The sequence below is a fragment of the Balaenoptera acutorostrata genome, chromosome 18 (assembly GCF_949987535.1).
Source record: "Balaenoptera acutorostrata chromosome 18, mBalAcu1.1, whole genome shotgun sequence".
Taxonomy (NCBI): Eukaryota; Metazoa; Chordata; class Mammalia; order Artiodactyla; family Balaenopteridae; genus Balaenoptera; species Balaenoptera acutorostrata.
Window position 1 is genome coordinate 30938921 of NC_080081.1, and position 22847 is coordinate 30961767.

The 22847-nt window shown below is 35.9% G+C and overlaps 1 protein-coding gene across 3 annotated transcripts in view; it reads right to left on the minus strand.

The window, feature by feature from the left end:
• Positions 1-12997: 12997 nt before the first annotated feature.
• Positions 12998-22847, minus strand: part of UCHL3 (ubiquitin C-terminal hydrolase L3) — a 43080-nt gene continuing 33230 nt past the window's right edge. For all 3 annotated transcript variants that reach the window (XM_057532807.1, XM_007186211.2, XM_057532806.1), the window contains 3 exons: positions 18378-18453; positions 13953-14011; positions 12998-13207 (listed from right to left, as the gene is read on the minus strand). In XM_057532807.1, coding sequence (XP_057388790.1) covers positions 13124-13207; positions 13953-14011; positions 18378-18453 — 219 coding nt within the window. In that variant the 3' untranslated portion in view covers positions 12998-13123. The remainder of the gene's footprint in view (positions 13208-13952; positions 14012-18377; positions 18454-22847) is intronic.

The following is a 22847-nucleotide window of genomic DNA, read 5'->3' on the forward strand; positions in this document are numbered from 1 at the left end:
CCAGCACAGCCATGAAATAGTCTACACAGAGAGTCAGGTGTTCCCTCAAAGGTTGGAAATAACCACAGAAGAGGCCAGCTTTGGTCCCACCTCCTTCAGAAGGTTCTTTATGAAACAAAGCAAAGGGATTTCCTTGAATGTAGGGGTCAGTTTGTTTGTTTATTTATTTGTTTTAAACAACAGCAATTTATGTTTTTAATTAATTTATTTATTTATTTATTTTTGGCTGCATTTGGTCTTTGTTGCTGAGCGCGGGTTTTTCTCTAGTTGCTGCGAGCAGGGGCTACTCTTCGTTGTGGCGCACAGCCTTCTCATTGTGTTGGCTTCTTTTGTTGCAGAGCACTAGCTCTAGGTGCGTGGGCTTCAGTAGTTGTGGCATGCGGGCTCAGTAGTTGTGGTTCGTGGGCTCTAGAGCGCAGGCTCAGTAGTTGTGGCACACGGGCTTAGTTGCTCTGCGCCATGTGGGATCTTCCTGGACCAGGGCTCGAACCCATGTCCCCTGCATTGGCAGGCGGATTCTTAACCACTGCACCACCAGGGAAGTCCTAGAGGTCAATTTAGAATGCTCACAAGGATCATGAACAAAACCAGATGGTCTCTGACGTAAACCATCAGTCTACCAGGAGTTCTTGGACTAGGAATTGTCCATCCGTGGACACTCTACTATAGACGCTTGTAGACAGACATAGACCAGTCAGGCCAATTTCAATCCTATGTAACTGAAGTTTAAAAAAAAAAAAAATCCATGACACTGGGGTTTTCTAGGAACAGGGAGAGAAGTCATCTATCCACTGCTCCATTTCTGCTTAGATAAGTAATTGGGGCGTAGGGGAGATTGGGGTGAGAAGCCCTGCCTAAGACTTTGATATGGGTCAAGGCTATACACATACACACACACACACACACACACACACACACACACACACACAAACACAGACATGCAAACATCCCCATAGATTACACATGTCATATATCTTCTTCCGCTGGATCTTTGAATAAATAAAGGTAATGATCAGGGCTATATATGGCTTTGTTATTTGAAGAAGTATTATAATAGGCTCCATTTTATTTTTGCAGAGATAGACCTCTGGTCATGATCTAAATAATAAGAAGAATATAGGGGAAAAGGGCTTGCAACTTTGCTGTGTAAAATGTAAAAGGCTGTTTACTACAATCAGGAAAAATTCTTTGCAAGATATGTTGGCTTTAGAGATGTGTTTCCTTCCCATGATATGCACTTAGATTGTCCAATCCCTGAGAATAATTGTTTGACCTTGGGAGATCTTGTGTTTTACCCAAAAGGAACCCAGAGGAGATCAAAAGGCATCAGGAGAAGTAAGTTTACTTCCTACTGGCCCAGAAACCTCAACGTAGACAGAATTTGTTATGCCAACAGCCATCCTGTATTGTTCTGCTAGAAGTATTCATCACCATCCCACCACTTTCATCACAACTCAAACCGTGGAAAATGTACTCCTGTGTGCATTCTTTTTTCTTAAATTAATTAATTAATTAATTTTTGGCTGCATTGGGTCTTCATTGCTGCACGTGGGCTTTCTCTAGTTTCAGTGAGCGGGGGCCACTCTTCATTGCGGTGCGTGGGCTTCTCATTGTGGTGGCTTCTCTTGTTGTGGAGCACAGATTCTAGGCGCGTGGGCTTCAGTAGTTGTGGCACGTGGGCTCAGTAGTTGTGGCTCGTGGGCTCTAGAGCACAGGCTCAGTAGTTGTGGTGCACAGGCTTAGTTGCTCTGCGGCGTGTGGGATCTTCCCGGACTAGGGCTTGAACCCATGTCCCCTGCATTGGCAGGCGGAATCTTAACCACTGCGTCACCAGGGAAGTCCCCCTGTGTGCATTCTTGTGTCTAAGGATGTCTAATATGTCCTAGAGAGAAACCAACTCCTGTAGGTAGTGAGTGGAATATTCTTAAAGTAGGATGGAAGTTGGCCCTGTGAAATATTTATGAAAGGTGTTTTCTCCAACAAACGAGTACAGGGTGGACTCTGATGTAGGGCAGAAAGGCTAGGAAGCTGGATAAACCTGCAAAAGGTTTAACTCTTTTGCCTTAGATTCGAGAAATAGTTATATTCAAAGTATAGATTTAAGGTAGTGGTGGACATTGTTATATTCTAATTCTCTCCTGACGTACGGAGACCTTTGGTAAAGCTGGATACACAGCTTTATGTTAGTGGTGCTTTGAAGGGTACGGTAATGTCCTACATGAGGCAAAGTGCTACCTGGGAAAGATCAGTGTCTGTCATAGTTGAGAGACTGAAAGAGAAATTGACAATTCAGCAGAAGCATACAATTGAACCAGAGAAGGCTGGAGATACATATACTCTTAAAAATCCTTGGAGATATTTGGGGAAGCTAGAATACTCATTCAAGGCATTCTATTTGAAAATTAAAGGAGATGTAACTCCAAAAGATCAAAGACTTAGGAATACCCAAGAGACACCTGGGTATCATATGCATTTATGAACTGACTTTATTCTCCTATTGGTGGAATAGGCCAGAAGAATGTTATTTACCCATCATTTCACTTTCTAAAATCTTACTAATAATTATACCATGGCCAAATTTTCAATAATTTTTATCTTCCTATAACATATTTAAAAATAAATCTAAATTAAGGGGTCTTGATGTGTCTATTTCTGCTTTCAATTTCATCATTTTTTGCTTTTCATATTTTGAAGTCTATTTTTTGGTGCAAGCATTTAGGATTACTATGTTTCTGGATGGATAGACTCTTTTGTTATTATGTAATGTTCCTCTCTGTTTCTGTTTTTTATGTTTTGTATTATCCTGGTGTCTACTTTACTGTTAATAATAAAGCCACACTTAACGTCCTTCTAAAAAAAGACAAAAAACAAACCTAAATTGATAAACTTCAATAGCCTAGGTTTTCACCATTTTGAAAGAAAAATTTTACTTGACAACACCCACAATAAATTACCAATTTAATTATTCAAAAAATGCTTTGAATTTTCTGATTCTGGCTTAGAAATTAGAGAAAATTTTTACCTTAATAGGAATAGTCCTTCCAGAATTTCTTTTAATCTCCAAATTTATATCTGCATAAAAATTCATGACTAGGAAAGCTAAACCATTAACATGGGGAAAAATGAAAATTAACTAATCAGCATATATTTATTGAGCAACAACAAACATTTACTGAGTCTCCAAGGCACTATACTAGCTAGCGGAGATACCAAGATACACAAGTGCTGGTCCCAAAAAAGTCAAATGCAAATATGTACCTGATAAAATACTAAGAATATTTTTACTTTAATTCAAATTTTAGAGACACTTAAAATTTTTTTTGCTCTTCTGGTGGCTTGTAGAAATTTCATATCATTTGCAAAATAAGTGCAATGTAAAATTAAACTTTCATTTTAAGTTATACAACCAAAAAATTTTTACAGTTAATATTTCATGCCAGAAAAATTCTTTGCCAAGGAAGTGCTTAGTTCTTTAAGCCATTATGGCCAGAGAAAAGTTTATTGGATGTTACATCAAAAGAGCAGGAGTTATTAATTTTCAGATCTTCTTTTAATTGGTATCCCGATATACTCAGCCAACGCAGTAGAGAAAACTAAATTTTGCATAACTAAACTAATATTAACTAATAATAACTAATATTTGCATAACTAAATTTTTCAGAATCAGACATCAGTATCCTCCATGTTTATTGCTGTATCTGTTGACTAGATCTAATGTCAGGTTAGGATAGTTGTTGTAAATCAGCATGGCACCCACCATAAGCATCAAAAGGCACCTGCCCTAGTCAGGTCCTTTCGAAGGGATCCCTGGGCTTAGAATTCTTAAAGCTCTTAAAAGCATGATGAGAATAGGAGCATGAATTATGAAGGTAGTACTTAACAGTTACAAGATTTAGAAGAAGAATGAGAACAACTTTTCAAAGCAAAGTCCAGCAGGATCTTAATAACACTGGGCCCGCAAACCTAAACTACAACTGGCTTCAAGTAGCTTGGCTGACCTTTCTGCACGCCCTCATCACCTTGTATGTGAAAGCACGCTACAAATTACAATATGCTTTATGCTATATTAATATCTCCCACCATCCGCGCATATTCTACCAGTGCAAGAGATCAACGATGATTATGAAATAGATAAGACAGAGCTAATTATTTGCAATACTGTGAATACTGGCAATAAAAGTTCAGGTAAGGGCTTCCCTGGTGGCGCAGTGGTTGAGAGTCTGCCTGCTAGTGCAGGGGACACAGGTTCAAGCCCTGGTCAGGGAGGATCCCACATGCCGCGGAGCAACTAGGCCCGTGAGCCACAACTACTGAGCCTGTGCGTCTGGAGCCTGTGCTCCGCAACAAGAGAGGCCGCGATGGTGAGAGGCCCGTGCATCGTGATGAAGAGTGGCCCCCGCTTGCCACAACTAGAGAAAGCCCTCGCACAGAAACGAAGACCCAATACAGCCATAAATAAATTAATTAATTAATTTTAAAAAAAAAAGTTCAGATAAAATGTGCCTGGGAATAGTCTGGAATGTTGACTTAATTTTTATCTCAATTGCAGTATTTATTTCTTAACCTTCTACTGAGTTCCTCTCTGCCATCTGCATGTGTTTCCTGAAGAAAGCCAAATGAGGACATTCTGCCTTGCTGTTTTCAAAGCAACAATATAGAAGTAGTCAAGGGACTATTACCTTCTGTGCTGCTGACTCCCTCCCTGAGATACAGCCAGCCCACACATACACAGACACTGGGCAATGATCAGTTGCCTCAAAATTCCCAGAGCTCAGAGGTCTGTTCTTAGTATAGGAAGTCCAACTGTAAAAAGTGAAATATTGTATATCCTCATTTTCTTCATAGTAGATCTAACAAATTAAAATAGGTGTACACCATAACCTTATATTGAATGTACCTGACCTTGTTTTGTCACTGTATTGAAATTTGTCAAAATTCAAATAGCTATAAGTGAAGAATGAATAGTAATAATAACTTGAAATGTCAAAATAATTGCTCAGGGTGATTTACATTCCATAAACATAGCTATAAAAAAGAAAAACAGCATTCTTGGCCCCCAAGGGTAAAAGATTCAGATAAAAATGTTTTCTAATGAGCAGTGTGCTTGGATTGCTTGGATATAATAGTATTACAGGAAAGGCCAAAATTCCAGTCATCCTTGCTAAAATTGCATGTCCGCTAACTTGAGCTATTTTGAGATTTTTTTTTAAGTTAAACCATGTCCGAGTTATAGAAGAAATATGCACAGTTCTCTTGTGCATAGAAATGAAATTTGATCTGTTCATTCCACCTTCTTATTTAAATTATTTAAAAAATTAGATGAATCTGATGATTCATGAAACAAAGTTTGAAATTACATTCAATATAGCTTATTGCACTTGTGGAGTGATTGTGGTAATGATAGACACCACTTTTTGTGTGCTGGCTTTTATGTACTACATCTGTAATTCTCACAAAAAAACCTGCATGAAAGTACTTTTACTTAAGGTGTTAACAGCCCAAAACCACTCAGAGTCAGAGCAGCCAAGAATCAAACCATGTCTAACACCAAAGTCTGAGCTCTGTTTATGAAGCAATGACATTTAGACCATTGTTAGTGATCCTAATAATGTCTCTTTTTTTAAATAGTAAAATCACTATATTTTATGTCATAACCTCAGTATCATGCTATCAATCAAGCATTGTGGGAACACTGAAATTCTAAATTACTAGAAAGGGAATTTAGAAAAGGAAAGGGTACTAACTGGATATTAGAGAAAAAAATTCTCTCTTAAAAAAGTTCCATCAGCCAAGATCTCCCAGTTCAATGGAAGAGGTATCTACTCCTCCTCCAAGGTTCACCTCTTCAGCTGGATTCTAGAATCTTCCTACTCATAGTGAGGTCCTCAGACCAGCAGCCTGGGTGCTAGTTAGAAACACACAGTTTCAGAATCTGCATTTTAACTAGATCTAGGATCTCATATGCTCATTAAAGTATGAAATGCTTTGCTAGATGATACATATCTTACCCATCCCCACCCTCCATAGGTCCCCCTGTCATCCCTTTTCTCTCCTGTGTTCTCAGTTTCTCTCCGCTGTTTTTGTTTTTGTTTCCTCACAAAGAAACACTCTTTTAAAAGACCTCTCTGATCCTGCTCTGAATCCAGTTATGACCTTATTTCTCTCCTGTTCTCAACCAAGTGCCTTGAAGGTGGTGTCTGTGCTCCCTGAATCCATGTCTTCACCCTCTATTCACATCTCAACCCACTGCAGTATAGTTCAATCACCTACTGAATATCATCTGGGCCCTACTATATACCAAGCACTGTACCAGACTCTGAGGATAAAATGCTACGCAGAAGACACTGACTTTGTCCTCCAATGACTATCTTCAAATTGTTTTGACATAGATCATCACCGACTCCCTAAATTGCCAACTTCAGCAAGCACTTTTCATTATCAGAAAGGAGACTCTAGCTGTCTTTGATAAGTCAGATATTAAAGAGATTTTGCATTTTGTTAAATGTGAAATAGTGCTACTCTTCTCACTAAATTTTAAAAGTTATTTTAATTAAAATGTTATTTGTTAACTTGTAATGGGTTTATTTTTACTTTTAAATGAATTCATAAAAATTCTTAAAATTTGCATTAATTAATTTTTAATACTTACAGATCAACAGATATAACCTATAAAGGTTCTCTGGGCTCCTCAATAATTTTTAAGAGTGTTAACGGGTTCCTGAGATGGAAAAGTTTGAGAATAACTGGATCCCATTTTAAACTAGGTTAATTGCTCAACAAATTCTTAATATCTACATAGCTATAGACTATAGAAGTAATATTGGAGGGATATGAATAAATTGGCCTAAGCATTTTCTCTCCTATGTTTTATTAATTTAGCTATAGAAGTCACTTTCTCTAGGCATTCCATGCACAGCAAGTAAACAGTAGACGGCTACTAGCCTTGGGAAATTAAGAGCCTCCACTGGAATACTTGTAGCAAATGAGATACATGGGTTCTGAAAATGGAAAAAAGCATAGCAAAAACTAAAACAGTAAGGTGAATAGTTCGCTTTAAACATTCTTTCTGTGTTTATTTTGCCCACAAGTCATATTTTCTAAGGTTCTTAAAATAAAATCAGTACTACTGTACTGTTATCTCAAATACTTCATATGTAGCTGATTATTAAGCCATACCAGAATACAGCTATGAGAGCAAATATTATCATATTAAAATGAAGAACTATTTAAGGCATGTGCATTTTGTTTAAAAAGGAAATCAGTTCTTCATAAGAATGTTTCCTTTAAATTATACCCAGACCATGAAATATGTTTTCGTTTCAATGGTAAAAAAATATATATAAACAATGTAACATTCCCATTAACTGTATACACTATTATCAAATGTGTATACTTCTACCAGTGGTGGTGGAGGATGGGAGGAATGTCTGCCTTCAAATACTTAGTATTCAGGGCAGAATAAAGGAAAATAACTTTCTACTACTGAGCCCTAAGGAAAATTCAAAAGCCATCTTTTGTCATTCTTCAACCATAGGTAGTTAAACTCTCAGTAGGCAATGCAACATAAACAATGTTTATGTTTTAGCATAATGTTATTAGCATAATTACTGTTATTTAAATACCAACTATGTTTACATGTTGATAAAGGGCAGAGTTTTAAATGAACTAAAATGTGTCACTCATATCATTTGCGATTTATTCTTGACCATATGGATTTTTATTTTAATTCAATTTACACTCATATCTGTCTCATAGATTAGAACAGCTTTAGTACATATTTCTATGCATTTTAAATTATTTTAAATAATTCATTTTGCAAAATAGCTTTTAGTATGGATTATGTACATTCAGTGCCTCTAAACCAGGGATTTCCAACCATCCTATCAATTAGACAAGAAATTAACACTCATAATCTACATAGCCTTTGTTGTCTACATAGCCTCCCTTATAATATCTAGGCTTGGACTGTAGTAATGTCATACTGGGGACTCTCACCTATCAGGTGGAAGCAACAGACAGGTTCAGAACCACTATCCTAAATGAAGAAATCAAGAGAAAGGTTTAGAATAACTTTTATAGAAAAGCAAAACAAGTTAAGAATTTATGTGAAACTAAGGCATGGTGGACTGGTCCCATCTACTGACACCACTGGCACCAAGAAAAAAAATGCGCTTAGGACACTGAATCTTCCAAATCACAATAGTTTATGCTTGTAAGCGGTCAAAATTTGAAATCAAAAGGAACAAAGGCAGTGAAAAAACTTATTTTCTGCTATCTGAAAACTCAGTATATTCCACACTTGGTTTTTGGTAGTAATTCTGTTGAGAGCACAAGGAACCTCATTTTAAGACCTTGCCAGAGAATTCTGTAAGATTAAAACATTATTAAACTTTATGTGTGTACAAATCCATCTAAATTATCTCTAAAAACCTTCACAGTGATTACACACTTTTCAAACTGGTTTTACTTTAACTTCAGTCAGGGATTTTAATAATATGCAGAGAATTTAGACCAAAGTTATTTTCCTATTCAAGGTATGAATGTGTATGTACATATATATACATGCACATATATGCATATGTACATACATATATACACATATATACTTATTAATTTCCAGATAATGTATATACACCTATATACATGTATGTAAACTTTCCCTAAAAGAAATAAATTTCTATAAATAGAAGTTTTTAAAGAGTAATGAAAATATGCCTCTTTGCAATTTTTTTATAAGCATCAATATAGGTATCTTAAGCCTATAGATGCTTCTTCTGAAAACTATAGTAGTAGTCAAACATTAATGGCTAGGGGCTTCCCTGGTGGCGCAGTGGTGCAGGGGACACGGGTTCGAGCCCTGGTCTGGGAAGATCCCACATGCTGCAGGGCAACTAAGCCCGTGAGCCACAACTACTGAGCCTGCGCTCTAGAGCCCGTGCTCTGCAACAGGAGAAGCCACAGCAGTGGGAAGCCCGCGCACCGCGATGAAGAGTAGCCCCCGCTCACTACAACCAGAGAAAATCCCACACGCAGCAACGAAGACCCAAAGCAGCCAAAAATAAATAAAATAAACAAATTTATTTAAAGAAACATTAATGGCTAAAAACCTCTCTTAAACTATATTATTTTCATTAAATGAAATAAGCAGGGTTTTGTTATAAAACCTTACCTAATTATAAAGCCCAATTATAAAGCTTACCTAATAAATACTGTACACAAATCTAAGATGGAAATTAAATTTAAATCAGATCTTTGTTTAAATAATTTTTACAGAATTAAAGATCGTTTGCATTTAAGATATATTAAAGTTTGATTCACCATAAAATACAGATAACTTCTGTTTTAGTCACAAATGAACACAATATATTAGGGGTTAAATATTATAGAGTTTATAAATGCTCCTCTGTTTCAATAATTTAAAGCAAATCATTGCACCTGGTGAAAGGTGATGTGTAGTCAGCTCTCAAAAGTCCACCAAGAAAAAATTTAAAGTTTCATTTTAGTCAGTCCCATTTCCCCAAAACATATTATGGTCCTTAACAGCAATATACAGAAATGACCCAGAACTTGACATACAAATGGCCAACAGGCACATGAAAAGATACTCAACATTGCTTATCATCAGGGAAATGCAAATCAAAACCACAATATCACCTCATGTCTCTTAGAATGGCTATCATCAAAAAGACCACAAATAATCAATGTTAGTGAGGATGTGGAGAAAAAGAAACCCTCATATACTTGGTGGGAATGTAAATTGGTGCAGACACTGTGGAAAATAATATGGAGGCTCCTCAAAAAACTAAAAATAGAACTGTCATGTGATCCAGCAACTGCATTCCTGGGTGTAGTTTTCCTGAAGAAAACAAAGACACTAATTCAAAAGATAAATGAACCCCAATGTTCATAGCAGCATTATTTACAATTGCCAAGATATGAAAGCAACCAAAGTGTATATCAACAGATTAATGGATAAAGAAGATGTGGTATATATACAATGGAATATTACTCAGCCATAAAGAGTGACATTTTGCCATTTGCAACAACATGGATGGACCTAGAGGGCGTTATGCTTAGTGAAATGTCAGGCAGAGAAAAACAAATACTGTTCGTTATCACTTACATGTGGAATCTAAAAAAATAAAACAAAGGCATGAATATAACAAAACAGAAATAGACTCACATATATACAGAACAAACTAGTGGTTACCAGTGGGGAGTAGGGAGAGGGAAGGGAGGAAGGGCAAGATAGGGGTATGGGATTAAGAGATAAAAACTACTATGTGTAAAATAAATAACCTACAAGGATATATTGTACAGCACATGAAATATGGCCAATATTTTATAATAGTTTTAAATGGAGTACAATCCATAACAATTTTGAATCACTATGTTGTACACCTAAAACTAATATTGTAAATCAAATATACCTCAATAAAAAAAATTATTTTAAAAGTTAGTACTCAACCTAGAAAACTTGGAGAAACTATGTAAATTCTTGCTAAAACATGTCACTGATTAAGAATCTATTAAGAAATTATGGGACTTCCCTGGTGGCACAGTGGTTAAGAATCTGCCTGCCAATGCAGGGGACAGGGGTTTGAGCCCTGGTCCGGGAAGATCCCACATGCTGTGGAGCAACTAAGCCCGTGCGCCACAACTACTGAGCCTGTGCTCTACAGCCCACGTGCCACAACTACTGAAGCCCACATGCCTAGAGCCCATGCTCCGCAACAAGAGAAGCCACTGCAATGAGAATCCAATGCACCGCAACGAAGAGTAGCCCCCACTCGCTGCGACTAGAGAAAGCCCGTGCGCGGCAACAAAGACCCAATGCAGCCAAAAATAAATAAATAAATAAATAAATTTATAAAAAAAAGAAATTATGTAGGAGAAATCCAGCAAGACAACAGGTAGAACACTGCTTAGGAATATTTAAAATATTTAAGATGATACACAAGATAAATTTGAGTACAAAATGCAAACAATGTAACAAAAAACGCGAACACTTTGTTGTTGTTATTGGCATGCCAAAGCATCATCTCTATATACTATCCATTTACAACATTGTTTCAGATTATTTCTTCATCCCTATTGCCAACACTTCATTCAGGCCCTCTTCAGATAGGTCCAAAGTGACCTCATTATAGTCTAGTTTTTCTAATCCAGTTCTTCCCAGACTTAATATGAATCACTCAGGGATCTTGTTGAAAACACAGATTCTGATTCAGTAGGTAAAGGGTGGGGTCTGAAATTCTTCATTTCTAACAAGTTCCCCAAGTAATACTGATGTAACCACACTTTGAATAACAAACAGCTAATTTATTCAACTTTTAAGGTGTATAATTTATTTAATGCATTTATATATTGCAAAATAATTACCATAGTGTTAATTAACACCTGCATCAAGTTACTTACCATTTCTTTTTTTAAATTCTTAGTGGAGTATAGTTGGTTTACAATGTTGTGTTAGTTTTTGCTGTACAGCAAAGTGAATCAGTTATACATATACATATATCCACTTTTTTAGATTCTTTTTTTTTTTTGGCTGTGCCACATGGCATGCAGGATCTTAGTTCCCTGACCAGGGATCGAACCCATGTCCCCTACGTTGGGAGCACAGAGTCTTAACCACTGGACCACCAAGGAAGTCTTTTTCAGATTCTTAAAATACCACTTATCTCATGTTGCAGCCTCAGGAATCCACCCTAACTCAGTGAAGCGTGTATAAAACATCTACATTCAATTTTACGGGTTCAGAACTTCATTCTGGACCAGTCTGGTCTTTCTTCTGCTATACTCATTCCAACCCATCTCTGCTGTGGTTTTTTTTTTATTGTTTTGTTTTGGGCGGGTAAAATGTATACACAGTGAAGTAAGATTTCAATGAGTTTTGCTAAATGTATACACCTGTGTAACCAATATTCTCCTAAAAAGATGAAGGACCATCCCACCAACCCTGTGTTTTGACGTTAACTCTTCAAATACTCTTCCACCTTTCCACTGCCTTCCACCTTATCCTTTAAGACTTAACTGAAGCCCCTTCTTCTTCAAAACATGCCCCAAATTCACTCACATATCTCAATCTAAATTACTACTAATTTTAAGACCCTAGCCATCACTATCTGTCTCTTAACTAAAGCAGTGGAATCCTCACAAGTCTCTCTACCCCTATTCTTATCCCCCTCCCCAATATATTATCCACAGAGTAGTCAGTGATCTAAAATTATAAACCAAATCAGGTCACTCTCCTGCTTAAAACCCTCCAATGGCTTACCATCACACCTGCAATAAATCCAAATTCCTTTTCCTGTATTCCTGTATCACTAAGCCCTCCTATTCTGACCTCTTCTCTTGTTATCTTCCCATTATTTTCAATGCTCTGGTCATATGAACCTATTTTTCTGGTCCTACAACACAGCGAGACTTGCCTACTTTAGGGACTCTGCATTAATTATTCCCTCTATTCTCCCCGCCACTCTCCCCTCTTCTCCCATTTCTATGACTGGCTACTTTTTGTTATTCAGATCTCAACTTCAAAGTTACCACTCACAGAAGCCTTCCCTAACCACAAAAATCTAAAGTATCTACTCAGTCACCCTCTAACACAAATCCGACTTTAATTTCTGCATAGCGGTCATTATTGGTATGTATCTTATTAATGTGCTTATCATCTGTCTATTCTCACAAGAACATAAGCTCCGTGACTAAGGAACTTGCCCACAGTGTTCACTGCTGTAACTCCAGCGCCTAGGACAGTGTCCAGCTCGTTAAAAGTAGATGCTAACCAAACGTTTGCTAAATAAATATATATGTTCATACTGTGCAGATGGATATTGTGCCTGTGTCCCAATACAGAATCTCCCATGAAATTCAAAGAGAGTAAGAAAGATACAGCTAGTCATCCAATAAGGTAAATCCTTCATAAGAAAGAAACGGAAGAACTGCAGCTTTAATTTGAGGCAAAAATAATATAAAACACAGATTAAGCCAAAGCTTAGTTCACATAAAGTTTAATCAGTCAAGTTAATGAAAATATCAAAATTTTTGAGTTAGTGTATGGCAGAAGAAACTTAATTTTGTTGCAAATAATATAGTATTTGGTGCTTCCATTCTGGACAAGCTAAGCTGCAGAAAGAGCAATGGCATTGAATCTCAGTTCATCAGGGTCACGTTCCATAAACTTCTTGCAAACTTCTATGGCATCCTATAGGGAAAAAAGATACATAATCTTTCAGTTTAAAAACGTGTTTTACTTAAAACTGATAAATAAATGTTTCACATTTTCCTAATCCATACTAATTTTATCCTGCAGACTTCTTTTCTCAAATAAAAAATAACTTAAAGGACACTAGAAGAGTGAATGGCTGGTGGTTTAATTTGATTAGTACAAAAGTATAAGATCCGCTAAGTGTTCTTTCTTAAAATGCTTTTAAGAAACTTTTAATATGAAAATTACATATTTTATTGATTCTAAGCCATAAAATTTGTTCGTAAATTTTAAAATCTCTAAGATCAAGATATAAATGATGGTATCTTGGATTTAATGAAATATGGGATACGATGTGCATCTCTTTCAATACTATTCTTGTCTTTTTCAAATTTGATACTTGTTCACACAAAGAGCTCTGCAAACCTCTTTATTTGCTGTAGATTTTTAACAGTAGTTCAAATTTTTCTTTTTGGATTTTCTCAAGAGAGCCAGGACAAGGAGAAATACAGAAAAATGTTATACCAGTTATCTTTTAATTTATTTATTTTTGCCATGCCATGTGGCATGCGGGATCTTAATTCCCTGACCAGGGATTGAACCTGTGCCCCCTGAAGTGGAAGTGTGGAGTCTTAACCACTGGACTGCCAGGGAAGTCCTATACCAGTTATCTTTAGAGATGTTTTAAAGATAACGAGAACATTAATGACACTGAAGGTGGGGCAACAAGTTTTATTGTTACCTCTAATAAAGTTTCATCACTAGTTTCCCCATGGTTAATTGGAAATGGTTTCCGTCCATCTGTGGAAAATAGATGAACAGGTGAATGGTTAGTTGTTTGTATAGGATAATGTACTTTCTTTCTTTCTAATACTATAAACAACTAACAACATGTATTTCACGTACAAATTTTTCCAATTCACCCAGAAATATCCTTTATCCATGTTGTTTTGTTTTATGTGGGATCTAATCAAGAATCACATATTCTATTTAGTTATCATGTCTCTTTAGTCCCCCTTAATTAAGAATGACAGGATAATGTACTTTCAACTTCCATTTTCCTCTTCCCACAGTGAGGCAAAAGTTAAAAGAAAAAATAATATATCCTAAAACAAACACTTTAAGCATGCTACCTATGAATATTTTTAACACTAATAGTTATTTAGAACCTTGCTTCCATGTTTGAAAGCCTATATTATCTTCATAAACAGACGTTATTAGAAATAAATACTATTGGCTTTAATTTCCTAAAAAAGAATATGCAAAATGAATGTCAGCTTTTCAAAAGTTATGACCATCAGAAATATAAAAAATTTCTTTCTTCACTTTAAAGCTTTCTGATGAGGGCTCCTAAGTAAGACTGACATGTCTATACCAATGAAAGGAAGCCACTACAAGGTTTATATATTACTACTACTAATTGTGTACCAAGGCAGGCGTATAGAGCAACAATCTAAATAACCGAGGATTATTTTACTGACCGCCAAAAGTAATCAGTATCACCTTGAATAAACTAGTACTTTTTCAATACTATGAAAAATGAACAAGTCCAGAATTATACAAACTCATGCTAGCCCAAAGTTAACTGACACTCTCTACTCAAGCCTATAATTTCAGATGTTTTAGAAGTGGTACATCAAGTTCAAGCCATAAAACACAATTCCCTCTATAATTTCATGGCTTCTAAACATAATAAAAAGTTTTGAATCAATATGTATACATAGTGATAGACCTGGACTAAAAGATACTACTTTTAAAGAAAATAGGAGTGAAAACTAACCAAACCAAAAAGCAAAACAGGACAATTATGAAATCTGGAGAAATAAAGTTAAAAAGAAAAGTACAGGGCTTCCCTGGTGGCGCAGTGGTTGAGAATCTGCCTGCCAATGCAGGGGACACGGGTTCGAGCCCTGGTCTGGGAGGATCCCACATGCCGCGGAGCGACTGGGCCCGTGAGCCACAACTACTGAGCCTGAGCGTCTGGAGCCTCTGCTCCGCAACAAGAGAGGCCGCGATAGTGACAGGCCCGCGCGCCGCGATGAAGAGTGGCCCGCGCTTGCCACAACTAGAGAAAGCCCTAGCACAGAAACGAAGACCCAACACAGCCAAAAATAAACATAATAAATAAATAATAAATAAAAATTAAAAAAAAAAAAAAAGAAAAGTACATTGACTATGGCTCATCTGAGAACAGTATTTCTGTTGTCATAAGAATATAAACAACTATAACAACACTGGAAGAACAGGAAAAAGTAAACCATGTATTTTGTGATTGGGAGGGAGAGGTAGGTAAAGAGGGTGACAAAGGAAAGCTAGATTATCTTCATTGTGGGAAGCCAAGGGATAACGTTAGGTAACTTCCACCTCTAGCCAGAATGAAATAATGTACTGGACTAGGCCTTCCACTGGAAACAACTAAAGACCTGGACAAAATATCTGAAACCATTGTTTTATAGATTGGGAAACAGGGAGCCCAGAACTGTTAGGAAGCCTAACAGTAATACCCACTATCTGCCAGTGCCGGAAAGGAAAACCCAAGCAGCCTACAGCAGCCTCAATTAGGAGACGGAGGGGAAAGAGAGCAGAGTTCAAGGAGGCTGAGGCAGTTGGAGTTTGCACAATGCCAGGAAGAAGGTAGCTACACACTTTGGCGAGCTGCTGCTCTTTGTCTGGGACCAGGCCAGGATCAGTGGGCCAGCTGCGGGCGGGAAGCAGTGTGTCTGGAACAGAGCTTTGGGCTGGGGTGGTCAAGAGCTTGCTTATATACCAGGGGAATGCGTAAATCAGAAAAGAAATGAAGGATAAGGAGAGCTAGATTTCCCACGTTCAGAAAAGGAAGTCACAAATATGGATAACAGTAGAATCAACTGTATAATATTAGTTTAGAATTATAAATGTGGATGTATATAAATGCTTTTTAATATATAGAGAAACAGATATAATTGTGTGTGCATGTATATCCATATTCACATACATGTGTCTATGTATATAATACATACAAATATTTCCTAGCTCTGTCCTCTGAGAAAGCCTGGAAGTAATGATATCTTAATAGCAATGAACACACTTAGCACCCAGGTCTTGGTTCTAATCATCATTTTCCAATAAAAGGAACCAGGGCTCCTTGGAGAAGTGGCTGAACGCAGGGCTGGGGCACGGAAAACAAAGGATGAACCAGGAAATGTTGTTCTACTAGAAAGTTAGAAAGTGCTCAAAAGAATGAGAGGGACACATCAAAAGGACATATGCCAGGAACTACATGAAGCCCTAAGGACAAGAGGTGATAACAGAAAGATGAATAGCTCAGTCCCTTTCATCAGCTAACCTTACAATTAGGTATAGAATGAATATATTAAAGACTACCACTACCCTTTGTTATACAATTGTCCTGTAGAAATTACCTTGCACCACGTCTATAATCATATAGCCTTGTTTTTTAAAATAAGGGTACTTAGAAATGACTTTTTTCTTAAAAACCATATGCTGTTCTCTTAACCACTGTCTTCTATGCACTAACTCAATACTCCTCTTGCTCAACATTCCTTTTAAATTTATTAGGAATTTGCGTCAGGGCTACCACCAATTCCCCTTGCAATGAGTCAGCAACTGCCCATCTTCATTTGTCTTGTATTCATCCCTGTCCTCTATAACATCTCAAAGATTCCAGCTATTCTTTAGAACTCTGAAATTCTTTAAACTCATTTAAAGAATGTAATCCTCAAAGGGCTCTAATTCTCTATCAGCAACATCGATCATTCTTCCTGCTAAAGAATACTTGAACCAAACAAGACCTCAGTAGTTCTGCCTTTCTTTTCCGATGTTCTTAGTTCAAACCAATTTTAAAATACTTTCGTGTTGACCTTGGCATGCTACAAAAGAGAACTATTCTGCACATGTAGCCTATTCCTGATATACGTCTTTCCTTCTACTGCCCTTTTAGTCTCTGAGCTCAGAAAGCTAGCTAATCAGTCAAACTGAGGTTTTTAGACAACTCATTCCTTCCCATGAGATGATCAGAGATTTTTTTCTTCTGAATATCTTTTAGATGTTATTGTTTGCTCTATTATAAAGCCTCCCATTCTGAAAGTCACCATTACTTTTATAGTCTCTGGTTATGGATCATATTTATCACTCCTCTGGCCTTTCCTAAATCTACTTTCTTGAAGTCAACAGAATGTGTCTGATAAGTCTCAGCACTCTCTTTACTTCCTTTTGGAACTCTTCAGTCTTTAAGTAAGTTGAGGAAAATGAAAGTGAAAAGTTAATATTTACAGCAAATGAGAAGAAAGAGAACTAAAAATCATGGTATCTAGAAATTGAAAAGGATTTCACTTTTTTGTTTCTTTATTCGGCCTTTTTTAATCAAAGAAGGTCTCAGAGAGAAAGACAAAAAGGACTCATAAGTACTATCTACCAATTTTGAAAGAATCATAAAAGTTTCTTCTGCCTGAATGAATCAATTTAAACTATTCTCGAGTTATTACCCTCTAAAATTATCCTCTAATTATCCTTTAATTATCAATTAAAATATCCTCTCCTCCAAATACAAACTAAAGTAGTCCACCTATAGTTAAACTTTTAAAAGGTAAGTTTAGGAATAGGCCAAAATACCAAGTAATTAATCATGGCTACTTCGACACATGCCTTATTAGGGAACTGTTGCCAGAAAACATAGACTCCTGTAAAGTCTTTTTAAAAATCAGATGTGATACAAAGGGATACTACAAAAGCCTGAAAACTAGTGATACTCATTACTGAATACAAAAACTAGTCATTATGAATAATACACTATGTTTTAAAACTAGTTTCAGGATCAAGATGCTTCATCCAAGATGTTGATGATAACCTACTCAAAAATTTAGTAAAGACTGCTGAAGTGATTTACAGGAGTTTCCTAAATGATTTAGCAAAGCATTTTCCTGCTTTGCTAAAATGCAAAGGTGGTATGCAGGAATTCTCGAATTATAAGTTACTTGAACATCAAAAACATATTTATTTTTTCTAGTAAAAATTTTTAAATGGAAAACTTCCATTATGCCAACTCAATGTTATATGGTAATCAATTAATTTAGGTAAACACAATAAAAATCAACAGTCATGTTTATCATAAATACAGATTTCCCCATTTACTATTTCTTTCCCCAGGATAAATTAAAATAGTTCTTACCTAATTCATAGAGATGCCCATCTACATGAACTAATGCAATAAAATGAAGATCTACTTTTTCATCTATATTTGGTGCCTGGAATAGGAGGGGAAAATACATATTATATATATTAGTAGTCAAACAAATCAATCAACTACATGTAAACACATACAAATAATATCAAATGACATGAAAAAACATTTATCCACTATAATTCAAGGCTTAATCTTTGATATAGTGGACAGAGTGAACATGCCTACATTTATAACAAATGTGCTTGCCCATCAACAAGGAAAACACTGACTCAAAGCACACCTTTCTTAATCTCAATTGATTTTAACCTAAAGTTTTGTTCACGCTGGAAGCCCAGCACCTAGCACAATGCCTGGTACATAGTAGGTACACAGTGCATACTTGCTGAATGAAATGAATGCATGAACTAATTTGTCTGATCTCTGAAATTTGAAATAATAAAGTTTTTAGAAGTTTAATAATAGCATAAACAGAGTTTAAAAATACTCTTTTCAAGTTAAATTTTAAGACATCAAGAAAGTGAGTTCTGGGCTTCCCTGGTGGCGCAGTGGTTGAGAATCTGCCTGCCAATGCAGGGGACACGGGTTCGAGCCCTGGTCTGGGAAGATCCCACATGCCACGGAGCAACTAGGCCCGTGAGCCACAATTACTGAGCCTGCGCGTCTGGAGCCTGTGCTCCGCAACAAGAGAGGCCGCGATAGTGAGAGGCCCGCGCACCGCGATGAAGAGTGGCCCCCGCTCGCCACAACTAGAAAAAGCCCTCGCACAGAAACGAAGACCCAACACAGCCATAAATAAATAAATAAATAAATAAATAAATAAATAAATAAATAAATAAAAAAAAAAAAGAAAGTGAGTTCTTCCCTTAACGATGTAACCTTAATCTCATTTTTTGAAAACTGCAATATAGACTTAGAATAAAATAAGTATTTTTATTCGTCCTAGATTCAAAAAGTTTAAAAATGAAGAGAAACAGGAAAATAGCCCAAAAGATTAAAGGAGAAAAAGGGAATGTGAACAAGTTAAAGTAAAATTTAACTTAGCCTACGATTTTTCTCTTGTTTTCTCAGTGAACTATTTGATATTAAAACTATACCTAGGTTTTTTTAGCTTACCAAATTCAATTTGCATGAGCAACTTGTGCTACATTTCTTAGACATTCAAATAACTTATGCAAGTTAATACATGATAAACTAGCACTGTCTACAATATACAGTAACTACACAGATAACACTAATATGTGTTAGCTATATACCAAATCTAAATGGTTTGAAATGAAATATAATCACTGTTAAATGTAAGTACAAATTTTAGAGGCAAAAGTTTTAAAGAGGCATAATCAAGTTTTATCTCATATTATTTAATATCCAGTAAGTAACACAACAGTATCAACTCTAAAATTTCTATTTTTTCACCCTCAAGTAATTATATAATTTTAAGTTTTAAGTAATACGAAGTTTTCAGATGCATAAATTGAAAGGAACAGAACAAACATTACTATCTTGGATTTACTGGACGCCTCTAAAGCATTTACAGATAGTGACTCATCTAACCTCGTATTATTCTTCAGACATTATTGCCCTCAAATTACGAATGGCAACAACGCAACATAAATTGCTGTGGCAAACTAGCTCTTCCTAAATTCAACTTAGAACTAAAGAATTTCACAGTTGGTAGGAATCACAGTTACGTAGCTTTACTTGTTGCTCCAATGCTAGACTGCTCTCTATTGTAGCCCCATCTTGTGGTATCCCCACAAACAACAGGGAACTGCCACTAGGTTTTCAGGCAGTCCATTCCATTTTGACAGTTTTGTTAGAATTATCCCTCATACTGAGGCAAAAAATGTTTCCCAATATTTTCCATCATCTTAAAAAAGTCTAATCCCTCTTGAACATGATATTTCTTCAAACACTTGAAGACAGTGATAATGAGTTCCCTTATTTTACTGGTCAGAGAAACAAAGATTTTAGTGATCACTCAATCCAATACCCCCATTTCACCAATGACCAGAGAGAACCCAGTTTTTCAAGGTTAAATCTAGGCAATTCTACCAACTATAAATTCAATTCTATAACAAGAACACTATAAAAAATTCCTTATCCAACTAGGAAAGGGGCTTGATTTACTTATTTTAAGACACAATTCTCCAATAGGATATCAAGTATATTTAAAATCTTTTGAGCTATTATGTCTTTAAAATTATTACTTATTTTAACACCATCTGTTCTTAAGAATAATACCTCTAATAGCTTCTGGTTTTTACATTTTGTCAGTAAATACAACCGTGCTAGAGATAAAAGTAATACACCCAGAATCAGAGACCTGAATATGTACCCAACCCCTGTGAGCACTGGGTTTCTTATCTGTTTTGAGGTTTAAACGAAATGCATGAAACTACTTTGTAAACTGTTAAGTGCCATATAAACATTATGTGTTATTACAATACTAAGACTACATTATTACAAATGTAAGAAGTCACTAAATCTAGTGACTCAAAATTGTGAGTCATTGTACCTTTTATCCAAAAGTGCATACTAAAAATACAAAACACTAAAGAGGGCATGAAAAGCCTTCAAACTATTATAAAAGATAAATGCTCAAAATTTCTAAACCTTCCACAAGACCTCAGCACCTATGACAAGCCTTTTCCTTTGGTCAACTTCAATTAGTCAGAGTCTGAAATCTATAATTATCCAATTGCTTAAACATTATTCCACTGAAAACAAGAACAATACATAAAAATCAAATTCCAGTAAGTCTTCTGTTTCAAAAAATGACCAATAACTAACAAAAGGCAAAACCCAGAAGCTACAGATTAGATAATTTTTACCTACATTTTTATATCTTATTTTTTACAAAGTTTCTTAATTTAGAACATACTTCTTATTACCTTGAAGAATTAAAAAAATGATGTGACAAATCAATTAGATAGAAATTAACCAAATGCTAAATAAAAAATTCAAATTATAAAAAATAGTTTAAATTTAATTTATAATTGTGGCACTAAATATATACCAGGCATTGTTCTAAGTGCTTTATAAGAATTGACCAATTAATTGTCATATAAACCCTATGAGGTAGGTAATATAGTTATACCCATTGTACTCTCAAGAAAATTGAGGCACAGAAGTGTTAAGTAACATGCTCTGGGTCACAAAGCTAGTAAGTGATAGAATCTGCTTTCAAATCCGGGCAATGTCATTCTAGAATCCATGTTCTTAACCACTAGGCTATGAAAACACTTATGAAGCTATAAAGCAATGGAATTAACATGGGGAAAAGATCAATATTACATAAAAACATAAAACTGAGAATGCCAATTTTTATGACATGTTCATTTATATTTAGAATATTTTTTAAGTACAAAGGAATTTATTCCTATTTGGAATCAACTGTGCCCAAGTCAGAATTTAGAAAATTAGGGTTTTACTCTGATCCTCTAATTCACTTGTATCTCCTGCTGTACCAGCGTACAGCACAGTAGGGAAGCAATAAGTATCAGATGGATAAATAAATATGACAAATGCATGTTGTGACCCAATAAGGATAATGAAATAGAGAGACACCAGTTTGTTGATACCAGTTTGTTGACGAAAGGCTATTGTGAGGACCATACTGATATTTGGTAGAAGCAGATGTGTAAGGAAAAGTGCCAAGACTCCACCTCATAGTTTGAGAATAGCTCTAGAAGAGTAAATAAGGGGAAGGAAAGAACGTCTGACACCAACTTTTAATTTTTTTAAGCATGAAAGTATGTGTAATCAGACTTCCTCTGGCTTCAAAAGTCACGATGATTTACTGAAGTGTCACGTTTCTTATAAATGTGTGGCGTACACCAAATCTTTCAGATGTAGCATTTCTAGGTAGGCTCTGCCAAGCTATAGTCATTACCATTAATTTTCTAAAACATCAGAAAGACAAGAACTATAGTTGTCATCCTGCATCTTATTTCAATTATGAGAATTATTAGAATTCCATCATCAACCTCAACATTTAAGGTAATTAGCACAATTACAAGAACAAATGTACTTTTTAACAGTTTGCTAATATTATCAACTTAAGAAGGAGAAATTACAAAATTTGTGGGAAGTCTATATCAATTCACAAGGAGAAAAATTGTCACCTCCTACTTGAGAAAAGATCTTTAGAAACTGAATAGGCAGGGAAGATTGGATCAAGATTAAACCAAGTACCTGAGCCACCTCAGGGAATAAAATAGCTTAGATGAAACACCCTACACCATGGAGGATTAGATTAAGGATAGAGTAAGTAAAATAACCCCAAAGCATGACAAGAGACTAAAGTCATGTTCAGAAACATGAAAAAAAAATAAAGTAAGAGATGGCAAAGAACTCAGACGGTACACAGCATTTGTTGACCTGCGTCAACTAAATGAAATCGGAAAGATGAAGGGTAAGAGAATACATATTCACTTTAACAACTGACAGGAACTT